Source organism: Benincasa hispida, chromosome 6, assembly GCF_027475165.1.
Source record: "Benincasa hispida cultivar pf3 chromosome 6, pf3_genome.v1.1, whole genome shotgun sequence".
NCBI classification, from domain to species: Eukaryota; Viridiplantae; Streptophyta; class Magnoliopsida; order Cucurbitales; family Cucurbitaceae; genus Benincasa; species Benincasa hispida.
The window spans coordinates 58,274,420-58,287,275 of NC_143483.1; the positions used below are offsets into that span (position 1 = coordinate 58,274,420).

The 12,856-nt window shown below is 30.7% G+C and overlaps 1 protein-coding gene across 3 annotated transcripts; it reads left to right on the forward strand.

Annotated features, from left to right (window-relative positions):
- The first annotated feature begins 6,360 nt into the window (after window positions 1–6,360).
- On the forward strand, window positions 6,361–12,838 carry LOC120088298 (glucomannan 4-beta-mannosyltransferase 2). Of its 3 annotated transcripts, XM_039045497.2 has the most exons (10): window positions 6,361–7,217; window positions 7,321–7,419; window positions 7,684–7,936; window positions 10,005–10,115; window positions 11,004–11,140; window positions 11,271–11,384; window positions 11,579–11,778; window positions 11,870–12,088; window positions 12,230–12,395; window positions 12,579–12,838. In XM_039045497.2, exons 1-9 carry the CDS (start codon window positions 6,891–6,893, stop codon window positions 12,390–12,392), a joined length of 1,623 nt encoding a protein of 540 aa, XP_038901425.1. In that variant the 5' UTR covers window positions 6,361–6,890; the 3' UTR covers window positions 12,393–12,395; window positions 12,579–12,838. The 3 variants fall into 3 exon arrangements, with proteins under 3 accessions (XP_038901425.1, XP_038901424.1, XP_090171050.1); XM_039045496.2 differs by having other exon boundaries at window positions 12,230–12,838; XM_090314924.1 differs by lacking the exons at window positions 6,361–7,217; window positions 7,321–7,419; window positions 7,684–7,936; ... (2 more) ...; window positions 11,271–11,384; window positions 11,579–11,778 and having other exon boundaries at window positions 11,851–12,088; window positions 12,562–12,758.
- Window positions 12,839–12,856: the final 18 nt, after the last annotated feature.

Below are 12,856 nucleotides of genomic sequence, written 5' to 3' on the forward strand. Positions count from 1 at the left end.
TGCCTATGAGGGCGGTCCTTTGATTTATATGGGTGAGAGTGGCTAGATCGCCGAATCAACAAGCCTCCATTTTGGAGATTCGTCTGATTAGGGAGCTGGGAACATAACTACAATAGATGGAATTCATTCCTTCCCCAATATAAAGGTAAGTAGATAAATTGCTCCCTCAAGGGCTGATTCTAGGTCTTGAACAATGTGGAACCACAACCTCTCCTGGCCCGAGAGGGGTTTAGTCATAGTAGGACTATAATCTATTGTTCATTAGAGGACAGTGGTACATAAGGAATTAGATGTAACTATAGGGGAAAACGATAATTTGGCCAAGCTGTACTTACGAGCAATTTGTGAAGGGCCATCATACTATTAATTGGTTATATCCAATGGACACATAAATATATCTGCAGTACGAAATGCAGCTGTCGGTTTTTAATGGAATGTCCGACAGTTAATGCGTCGTGAATAATGTAATTAAAGAGTTCAATTAATTAATCATGTACCGTTGGAGCTTCAAGCTACAGATCTATAAAGTCCCTTTGGTAGCTCAAAAAGATTTAGTTAAGAATCAATTTTTGGGTTTATTTGAATTGTTCAAATTAATAGAGGGATTTAATTATATATGTTATAATTAAATTGTTTCAATTATATATGATATAATTGTCATAATTGTCATAGCTAAATGGGAGGAAATAAATATTTTAATGAGATTCAAGTATATTTTTCTATGAATGGAATTCATAGTTGATAAACTTAATATAAATATGATTTATATTAAATGCCATAAAATAGAGAAAAGAAACTATAGTTTATATTGTATGTGATACAATATTAAAACTATAGTTTATATGTTATATTTGATATAACATATAATTTAATATAAATATAAAATGATAAGTTAGTTATCATATCAATTTATATTATATTATTATTATTTGAATAATATGGAAGGGAGTTACAACTCCCTTCCCCATATTTTCTCTCCACCTGAAAGTGGTTATTTTTTTATGGCAAAAACGAGAATAAAAGAAAAACAATTTTTCTTCTTCTTCTATGTTGAAGTTGTTGAACGATTGAGAGTTTTACAGAAGTGTTATGTGTTGTTGTATTTTTGAGAGAATTCTCAATCCACCTCCTCCACCTAAACGTTCCCTCAAACCAAAATAGACAGAGCCCACCACTCTTGGATTCTCTTGAGAATACCGAGAACTCCATTGTGATTGTGTTCGGATTTCTATTCGAGGTTATTTTGAAGAAAGTCTTCAAAAGGGTTCATGACTATTCGAGGGATTCGTGAAGAAAGGTTCTTCAAATATGATATTTCTTAACACTTTTCTTTATAAAGCATGCTGCAATTTATTTTAAATGCATCTATATCATATGTTTACAGTAAACTTAGTATTCGATAATTAATTGAATTTGGACGATCCTCTTCCGCTCAAGGTTCTCCTCGCAAGAGTTCCTTCACACAGAACTTTGGATCAAGGACTCTAGAATATGATTTTGTTCAAGCTAAAAAGGTTAGTGAGTTGAGAACTCAAGTATCTAATCTAGTTTCCCTTTTCACTCAGGTTGCTTAAGGAGGACTTCCCCAAATTAAAACACGTGGAGCATGTGGAGCGATTGGACATGCTTTGAAAGCTTGCCTACAAGGTCAACCTCAATTTAATGCAATATGAGGTTCCCAAAGGAAGTACGACACCTATGGGCAAACTTATAACCAAGGGTGGCGAGATCACCCAAATTTCAAGTGGGGATCCCAAGGGCAATTTGAGAAACGAAACCAATCTTCTTCAAGTTCCTCATGTGAGTCTCTTGAAGATGTAGTTAAAACTCTTACTGACCATTTGTTAAAATTTCAGAATTACACAATTTGCAAAAGGACAATTTACAACTTCAACAAGAAACAAAACAACTCCAACAAGACACAAAATCTTTTCAACAAGAAACTTGATAAAGCTTTTCAACCCTGGGCAAATAAATCATGCAACTACCAACTGTGGTAAGCAAGCTTAAGAGCAAGTCATCAGGAAAGCTCCTCGCTCAACCAGAGCATGCAAATATTGAAGGATCTCTTACCCAAGAGTTCCATGAGCACGTTTGGATCGCTTCAATCTCATAATGACTGAAATACAACAATATACATTCGAACGTACAATTATACAAACAAATCTTAATTAACGGCATGCTATGAACAACAATATAATAAGGGAGAGAGTGTCATACCGGTTAAAGACAATCTTCAATCTTCAGAACTCAACGTAGCGTGAAAAAAAAAAAAAAAAAAAAAAAAAAAAACCGCTCTAACAACCATCATTGGGTTTTGTTCTTAATATATATATATATACCTCTTTATTTATATGATAATTGTGAAGCATAGTATTACAGTTTTGTCAATATATCGATATTTTCATTGATATTTTTACATTTTTAGTATTATGATATCGATATAAGTAGTGAATTTTTAGTTTCATTATATTACACTAAAAAAAAAAAAACATAAAGTGTTCATTATTATTTTAAATATTTTTTGTTTTTTGTTTTTATATATTTTCTTAGAAATACCTATTGATATTTTGATCAACAATTTGATAAAATTGAAACTTTAACAATTTATCATTGGATATTGATATTTTAAACTTGGGTGGTGAATTTGAGTAACCATAAATATTTGGTTTGAATGGTTTGTTTTATGTGAATATAGATATTTATTTTTCATAAAATTACATTATAAAAATGATTTAAAAAAATGATGTGGAAGTGAAAATCACATCCTCAACTTTGTAAGGTCTTGTTGGAGAAATAAATACTTTTAGACTATGAATAGGATGGGATCCTTTGAGATTTTTGTCATTTCCATATTTGACTTGATTTTGATCAAATGTCCTTAAAAGCCACAAATCATGAAATTAATTTTTTGTCATTTCAAAAAGTAACGAGTAGATTGAAATAAATAGCTAAACATGATAAAAAGGAAACATACACCGAATTTTTATTATATGACAAAATAAATTAATGCACTTTCAAATATCCCATGGCCATTATGTTTTTTCCATAATATAGTATGTGATATTTTAATAGAGATACTCCCCCCTAGTACAATATGAATGCGTTTTTTCTAAATATAAAATATAAAAATTATTTTACAAATTTACAAAAATGGCATAATTCAACTTCAAATTCAAATATATTATAAAATATCATAATAAATCAATTCATATATATAAGAAAACTTATGCATAAAAACTACTCCGTTTTATAATATAATATAATAAATATCCTTGAAGTTTATCCATTGTTTAAAAAAAACTAAAATGACTTTTGAGATTTAAAATCACGTGGTAATGACTTAAAACGATGTGGTGATCCAAATTTTGCTTTACGCCACTACTACACTATCATTTTAAAATCTCAAACATTTTCTTTTTTCATAATTTTAAAGGATTTCTACTTTAAGGGAGATTTTGTAAGTAACTCGGCGAGTGCTTTCTAAGAAGGACTTGATTTGGGAAAAGAAATGAAATACGAACAAACCAACTATGACGCAGATGCTTTAAGCTTAAGTAGGAAGATAAAAGTTAGTAACATTTAAGTGTGAGGCAGTGACAACCACCAACAAAGTCATGAGGACCATATCACATCGCATACGAGATGAGATTGAAAAAATACTCGACTGAAGCCTTTTCCACCAAGCGATGGAATGGAAAACTTAGTTTGGACCAAGGATGAGCTCTTGGTCACAAACGAGAATATAACAAAAGTGTATATATATATAAAAGGTTGAATTGATCCTCATAAAAAGAATTTGATAAAAATTGGGATACATTATGAAAAAAAATCAAATTTCCAATATATTGAATCAAGGGTAACATCGTAAAATTTTGAAACTTTAAAAAATAAATGATGAAGTTCGAAATTAAAATATAGTTTTTTTTTTAAAAAAAAAAAATTCATATTACAAATCAATCGTTTATAGTTAGTTTATTTTTATAGTTTTTAAATACAACATTAGAAATTCAACGTGTTGTTGTGGTAAATAATAATATCAATAAAAGTTTTTTTAAAAAAATATAAAAAGATAATGTGGAAATCGTTAAAGAAAAGGGGAAAATTGAATTTTTAATTTTATTTTTATGAGAAGGAGAAGTACGTTACCCATCCCGTTCTCTCATCTTTCCTTTTCACCTTTTTTCCCCCAAAAGGATAAAACATATAAAAAACAAAATTAAAAAAAAAAAATCAAAATTCGAATTTTAATTTAATTTACTCGACTTAGAGACAAAGCCCGACGGCAAACTTAAGTAATAAAAATTTCAAATAATAAAATAATTAAGGTTATAAATAGACATATTATTAATTGCTTCTAACAACCCATAATTAAATATTATATATTCCCAAATCACATTTTTCTTCTCTCTTATTTTAGAAGATTTTTCTTCTTAAAACCCAAATTTTAATTAAACTCACCCACCGATTCCCTCCAGCAAATGTCTTTGAAAAGTTTTTGATATTTCTTTATTGTCATGATATTTTTCTTTAAAGGGAATTTAATAAATAACCGAAACCTAAAGTTAGGAATGTAAATTTAAGGAGGACTTTTGAGCTACATCATGTGTTTGCTATTTTAACGGTAATTTTCTACTAATATTTCATTAATTATGATAATTTTATCTTCTAGTTGCAATGGATACATTACTCTTTTCCTTTAGTAAATGGGTTTTTTCTTTTTAATAATTTATTTAATATGTTAACGTTAATTTGTCTTTGTTTTCTTAATGCCATTTTTTTTCAAAGTGCCGTTTTTTTTTATTATTTTTTTTTCTTTTTAACTATTCTCTCTTTTCCGCTTTAACTCAACAACTAACCCGTAATCAAACAATTGAGAAATTTTCACATATAGCACAAGTGTCAAACTATTTATAAAGATAACAAAAAAAATATATTAATAAATACTGATAAACTTCTATCAACCTCTATCAATGACAAATTTGTATCAATTTCTATCACTGATAGACTTTTATTGGTTTCTATTACTGATGGACACTGTTAAACTTCTATCAATTTTTATTGATAATAGATGCTAATGACTTCTATCAACACCTATTTGTGATAGACAATGATGACGATGTCTATCACAACTGTAATTAAATTTTGCTATTTATGTAAATATTTTCTCTTATTTTTTCTATTTTTTAAAACTTCCCTAAACAATTATATACTATTATTAACATTTTTACAGTGGGTTATCTTGCTTTTCTTTTCTTAATAAAAATAATTTGAAATTTAAGAACTAAATTGAATTATAATTAAATTCTCAAGAGTAAAATTAATACATTTTTAAACTTAAGGTCTAAATTGAAATCAAATTCAAATTTAAAGATTAAAATAAATTAAATCCAAAACCTAACAACCAAATAAGTATTTCTCCCACTCTTTTTTTTATCAATTACATAATTTTAGAAGTTAAGGATCAAACGATCAACTTTTAAGATGATAACAAATATCCTGTATTTAAATATTGACTTTTTTAGTTAAAAGAGACTCCATCGTCTTTTAATTCAAATTGTTTTTTTTTAAAAAAAAAAAAAACTAAAAATGAAAGGTGTCAATAGTCAACAAGCTAAGAGCCTCATAAATTGATTTAGTCGTAGAGGTGTTCAAAAAATTCGACCATCCACTGGACTAACCAACCCAAATTATAAAGGTTGAGTTGGATTAGGCTAGTTTTGTTTTTGAGTTACGTTAGTTTTATTCTTAGGTTGGGTTGGGTCTCGGATTGACTAAATAAAAATTTGGGTTGACCCAACCCAATCAGTTTACTGTATTTGAGTTAATGAATTTATGAATTATTAATATTTTGTTTTAAAATTGTTATGATGTTTGTATCTATTTAAAATTTGTAATTAATGTCATAATATTTGGTTTTTAACATTTAAATTTACGAGATTTTAGTTATTAGTCATGTGTTGTAAATAAATTTATATATTTAAAATTAATAAAAAAAAAGGTATAATCCTACAACCAAATCCAATCTAGGATCGAAGATTTTATTTGGATATCTTAGATTGTCAATCCAAACAATTCGAATTTTTGGATCGATCTAAAAAAATACTTTCAATCCAATTCAATCCTAACCTATGTACATCTCTACTATTTATTTGTATGCTTGAATACATCAATCTCCTTACAATTTAATTCAACAATAACAAAATTCCCCCTTTTGTTTCTTTTTTTGGGTTTGGGCAGCTAGTTGTTGGGACACACAAAAAAAAAAAAAAAAAAATGTAAAATTTAGGATGAAGAAGAAAAAAAGTGAAAAAGCATGGTTGTTTTGCTTTAAAAGAGTAGAGCAGGTAATGAAAAAATACAAGCGGCCAACCAAACCCAAAATTAAGTAAATTAATAGTAAAATGAAAGACCCAATTATGTTATCCTATTTACTATATATACACCCATTTCTCCCTCTCATTAATCACGCACTCTCTCTCTTGCTCTTCTCTTTCTCTCTCTGCTTTACTGCCTTTGCTACTGTTATCCCCTCTTCAATTTCCTCTTGAAAAACACTTTTGGTAGCAGAGGCAGAACAGAACCCATTGGGTTGGCACAGGTTGTTAAGAGAGAGAAGAGAAATCACAGGCATTTTCATTCAGAAATTTCTACTTGAAAAAGAAGAGAGAGTTCTGAGTTGTAACTTCCCTTTTCTGTTCTGGTTTTCCATATTTTCATGGATTTTGTGTTAACTGCTTCCCAATTACAGATTTAAACCCGCTTCCCATTCACATTTACACATCTTTGTTTTCTTCTTGAAAATCCCATTTAAGAACTCGTCGATCTGTTGGGATTTTCTCCTTCATTTCCTGTCTCTGTAATTCGCCGCTCTGTTTCAGAGAGAGGCTATGGCTGAAACTACACAAATTCTGTTACCAGAGTCATTTCAAGGTGGAAGAGGCGATTTCACTGAGCAAATTTGGCTGATATGGGAGCTAATCAAAGCGCCATTGATAGTTCCTATACTGAGATTAATGGTTTATATCTCATTGGCAATGTCTCTGATGCTTTTCTTTGAAAGGCTTTATATGGGAGTTGTTATCATTCTGGTTAAACTCTTTTGGAAGAAACCTGAAAAACGATACAAATATGAGCCCATTCAGGATGATTTGGAATTGGGAAGCACAAATTTCCCCCATGTTCTTATTCAAATCCCAATGTTTAACGAAAGAGAGGTCCTCATTTTGATTTTTACCCTCCCCTGTTTTCTGTTTGGATCGTACATTTTCCAGTCAAATAAACAGAGTTCTGAAATCTCTAACTCTTTGTTTGTAACAGGTTTACAAGGTCTCCATTGGAGCTGCTTGTGGACTATCATGGCCGGCCGATCGTCTTGTCATCCAAGTTCTTGACGATTCAACCGACCCTGTCATTAAGGTACTCCGAAACTTTCTCTCCGTTATCACAAACTTTCTGCGATGTGGGTTTTTCAGATTCTTCATTTTTCTTTTCTGTTTCGAGTCCTTTTCTAATCTCGTGACTCTCTAACTTTTTCAACCCATCATTTTCAACCCAAACCCCCAAATCACGAAATCCTGAGTTCACAAAACGAAACCCACACGATCCTTATCGAATCGAGTTCAATCCGAATCTTCATTTCAATGAAACTCCAATGTTGAATTTATACATACATTTTCGCAGCAAATGGTGGAACAAGAATGCTTAAGATGGGCGAGTAAAGGGATTAACATAACGTATCAAATCAGAGAAACCAGAGGAGGTTACAAAGCCGGAGCTCTGAAAGAAGGGCTTAAACGGAGCTATGTTAAACACTGTGAATATGTCGCCATTTTCGACGCCGATTTTCGACCGGAACCGGATTATCTCCGTCGTGCCATTCCGTTCTTGGTCCATAACCCCGATATTGCCCTCGTTCAAGCTCGCTGGAGATTCGGTAAGCTACCTACTGCTTTACTTTTTCTGTTTACAGTCAATTCGATTATGTTCTTGATTTCGCTTACAATGGCTGCTTGATTCTTTGAAATTTAGCTGCACCTTGTTTATTGGTGGAAATTTAATTAGCGTTGATTAATTCCATTTATGGATTTGATTAATTATTTTGATGTAATTTCCTAGAGTGTCGGTGGTCTAATTAGAGTGATCTTTTAGAAAGAGTAAATGAATGCATCAATAAATAAATAAATAAATAGTTTTGGGGATTTTTCCTTTCTCTCTCTTTTAAAAATTAATAAATAAATAAAGGGTTTTCTTTTATTTTTTGCTTTTCTGTAAGTTTTTGTTTTTGTGTATTCACTCTTATCGTCGGCGGGGGGAAGATTGGGATGCAAGTCGGGCCCACACTAACACACAAAAAAGAAGCATCAATCACGGGGTGGGTCCACCTTCTGCCAACATGATCGGGACACATGTTCTACAGAAGCTCATCACGAGCTGTGGGCCCCATCCCCCCTCAAGATTACGAAATTCAATAAAATAAATCAATGGAAATATTTAGCATTATTATTAACCGACGATTTAAGATCTTCTTTTTCTTTTTCTTTTATTTTGTATATATACCCACAGAATTTTAAGAAATAATACTCATTCTTTTCTTTTTTTAAAAAAACAGTGATTTTTTTTTAATTTAAAATTTGTACTTAAGTTTCTAAATTCTTAAAAAATGAGCACAGTTTCTAAACTTTTATTTTAGCGATTAATAATTTTTTTATTTGGAAGATAATTTTTAACAATTTAAGTATACATTTGATATAGATTGAAAGTACAAGAAATGATTAGATATTTTTTAAAATTTAAGATTTATTAGATATAAATTTTGGACCAAATTTATGATTTAATCATTTACATGTATATATATATATGTTTCTTTTTATAATCGGAATATATTTATATATAGCTTAATTGATGCTTCACTTTTTTTTTTTTGTATTTATTAAAAACTAATTTCTGTATTGTATAATGTAATGTGGTTTAGTAGGTGAAACTTTAGACTAATTTCTTTTCTATTGCCGCATTAATGGACTTCGATGAAAGGACCATAATGTCCTCAAGGGATATTAATTAGCATTGTCAAAATTCAATTTTATTAATAAACTGCATTATTTATTTATTTAATTTTCGGCTTCGCAATTATTGGTCGCAACGTTATAGCCTTCTGCGGATAGTCAACATCCTGTCCCATAAGCTTTAGCACAAATTTGCGGTATTGTCCGGGGTAGAACTGTCATTTCACATGTTGAAATGTTTTCTTCTTATTTTCTTCTCCTTCTCCGTAAAGTTCGGGGTCCAATGCCGAAGGATGTGGAGGAGGGTAGTTTTGTCATTTAGAAAAAGTTGCCTCCACTGTCCACGTGCCTTTTCCGCAAAATTCTTTTTTCCTTTTTTTAATAAATAAATAAAGACCTTTTAAAAATAATATATATATATATATATATATATTTTTTAATTTCGGTATTTAAAGTGATTCGTACAATGAGCGCCTTATTGGTAGGCCTCGTTATTGCTACCGACACTACTGAAGTTTGTCTTGCTCTGGATGACGTGGCACATTCTTTGCAGTGATCACGTTAGGGGTAAAACAGGAATTCTGTGATTAAATTTTGCTAAATTAACTAATCAAAAGTTGCCAACTCATTCCTCACATGAAAGTTCCTCCACGTGGGCCACACTTGATAATTCGTTACATGTCCACGTGGCCTACTTTTTTTTTTTCTTCTTTTTTTTTTTTTTGCTCTTCACTTTGCTAGCTAATGAATACAAATTATACATGAGTAACAATATTATTATAATTATTACATTAATACATTGACATTACTGTAGTAGCAGTTGTTGTGACAATAATTATTCTTCATAGGTACTTGTTGATTTGAGTTGGGAAAGTCATTTTCATAATTCCAAAAATTCCCACCCTACAATCATTTTTTTTCTTTTTTACTTTGGGAAAAGGGTATGAAAGCAAAATTATTTTTTATAACAAAGTTATTATTATTATTTTTTTGGAACAGTGAATGCAGATGAGTGCCTGTTGACAAGAATGCAAGAGATGTCTTTGGATTACCATTTTACTGTGGAGCAAGAAGTTGGTTCTGCTACCCATGCCTTCTTTGGCTTCAATGGTATTCTACATTTTACTCCATGATTATGTTTACATTATTATATTAATTAACTCATTCTTTAATCAACTAATTTCCCCTAAACTAAAACTACTAAAACTAGTTTGAAATTTGCAAATCATAGCCATTTATCTTTACAAAGAAGCATATTTTGGTAATGGCTCTATAGACCATTTGATACAAAGATCATTATTAATCTTCATCATCACTTAAAATGGAATGAATATTGTTTGAACTTGTGCCTAACCATTCACTTTTTGTTTCTTGCTTCCCATTTTCAAAATGGGAAGCTAAGCAACATGGTAGATTATCAAATACATCTATTTTTTTAAAATGTCCTAATTTTTAAACATCTGTTAGTTTTTTGACTGTCAGTTTTACAAAATGAACAATTAAAGTAGATGCATGAATGATTCTCAAAGAAAATCAAGAATAAGAGCCTAAATTTTTTTATTTATGAACGTTTAACAGTTTAATTGATAACATTATAAGTTTCACACAAAGTTTTTTTCGAAAGAAATGCAATGAAAATGATAAATTGATATACTTACAAAAGTTCAAGGTTGAAATTGATTCAATTTCTGAAGTTTAAGGGTATAAATGGATGTTTTTCCAACATTTTTTAGAAAATTCCTAAAAATTAATATGTTGATGATTTTCAAAGATAGTCTTAATAAAGAGTCTAAATTGATTGGCTTATAAAAATGAAAAATTTTAATTAATTCAAATTATAAGTTTCACAAAATATTGATCTGAAGGGTGTAAATTGATACATTACAAATTCAGAATTTAAAGAGATGCTAATGAAGAGTTAAATTGATATTTGCCTCTTTCTTTTTTTTTTCTTTTTGGTTGAAAAAACAGAAATGTAATATATGAGAATGTGTGCAGGAACTGCTGGTGTATGGAGAATTGCTGCCATTAATGAGGCAGGTGGATGGAAAGACAGGACCACAGTGGAAGACATGGACCTTGCGGTTCGAGCTAGTCTTAGAGGCTGGAAATTTGTCTACTTAGGTGATCTGCAGGTGAAAATACATAATTAACCTTCTTTATCTATATTTAGTATTATGCTAAAAACCAAAATTTCTTGTGCTGTTTCTTGTCCATTATCTTTGTCTGATTAGCTGACTAAGCCATGAATTTCTTGCCCGACAGGTAAAAAGTGAGCTTCCTAGTACTTTCAAAGCCTTCCGTTTCCAACAGCATCGTTGGTCTTGTGGCCCTGCCAATCTTTTCCGCAAAATGGTCATGGAAATTGTCAGAAACAAGGTCTCATTACAACCTCTGTTTAAATGAACAAGTCAAATAGTTTCTTGTTTTATATCGTTCTTTCGTGTTAAAAGTTTAAGTCCAAAAAGTAAAATTAGTTGTGGTAATTGATTGATTTACTTTAGTACATTTTATACTTTAAAAGTAGTTTTTTGTTTCGTTTTTTTAACTCCAGATTTTTCTTCTTGTTGCAGAAAGTTAAATTCTGGAAGAAAGTTTATGTGATTTACAGTTTCTTCTTCGTGAGGAAGATCATAGCCCATATGGTCACTTTCTTCTTTTACTGTGTTGTTCTTCCTCTTACCATTTTGGTTCCTGAAGTCTATGTACCAATATGGGGAGCTGTTTATATTCCTTCAATTATTACCATTTTGAACTCGGTGGGAACTCCAAGGTTTGTTTGTTCTCTTTTTACTGTCCCTTATTTGTGTTCTTTTTCAACAAAAACCAAAATTCATCTCTCTCTTGTACTATGGTAAATGCAGGTCAATTCACCTTCTGTTCTACTGGATCCTTTTCGAAAATGTCATGTCGTTGCACCGTACGAAAGCAACCCTGATCGGTTTATTGGAAGCCGGCCGAGCCAACGAATGGGTTGTCACTGAAAAACTTGGAGATACTCTCAAAAACAAGGCAGCTGCTGATAAGAACAAAGCAGGTGGCAAAATACCTAAAATAAGGTTGAGGTGCAAGTTTGGAGACAGGTAATTCTGTTTGAAATCACTTTTGAGAGTAGTACTTTTAGGTGAAACTACTTTTTTACTTTTTCAAAAGTCATATCAAATTCACTCTGAACATCGACAAATGAACTAATCCGTTCGTTATTTGTTTGAAATGATGAACAGAATCAACACATTGGAACTGGGATTTGCAGCATTCTTGTTCTTGTGTGGTTGCTATGACTTTGTTCATGGGAAGAACAATTACTTTGTGTATCTTTTTCTTCAGACATTCAGCTTTCTGATCACTGGAATTGGATATGTTGGCACCATCATCCCAAGCTCTTGAAAAGTGAAGACCACTTCTATTTATTTGATCCCTTTTTTGGCTACAAAAGTTTATATATATATATATATTATATATATATAAATATATGAAAAAAAGAAAAAAAAAAAAAAAAAAAAAAGAGTATGTGGGGTTCTGAGTTATTTTAAGATGCAACTAATAATTAGTAAAGTTGATAATGTTCTACAGAAGAGGAGTAGCCTGCCTAACTTAGAAGAAAGGGGTTTTCAGATAAAGGTCTGAGAGGCATCAGAAATTGCAAGAAAAGCCAGCTACTTTGAAAAATTACAGTCATTCCCAAACAAGAACAGAGAGGTTAGGATTTGAAGAGGAAAAAGATGAATTGCTTATGCGTATTTTCGTCATTTAGATTGTTTTTCTTTTTCTTTTTTTAAATTGTGAAATACTTTTTGTCATTTTATGGGGTTGATCCATATGTTACTTTTTTATTTTTTTTCCTTAGCTTT

What these genes read in the sequence shown, in the direction of transcription:
- LOC120088298 (XM_039045496.2), top strand. Translation starts at nt 6,891, where the DNA reads ATGGCTGAAACTACACAAATTCTGTTACCAGAGTCATTTCAAGGTGGA. An exon ending in CAATGTTTAACGAAAGAGAG is followed by an intron (nt 7,218 to 7,320) that starts GTCCTCATTTTG and finishes TGTTTGTAACAG; the next exon opens with GTTTACAAGGTCTCCATTGG. An exon ending in TGCCTTCTTTGGCTTCAATG is followed by an intron (nt 10,116 to 11,003) that starts GTATTCTACATT and finishes GAATGTGTGCAG; the next exon opens with GAACTGCTGGTGTATGGAGA.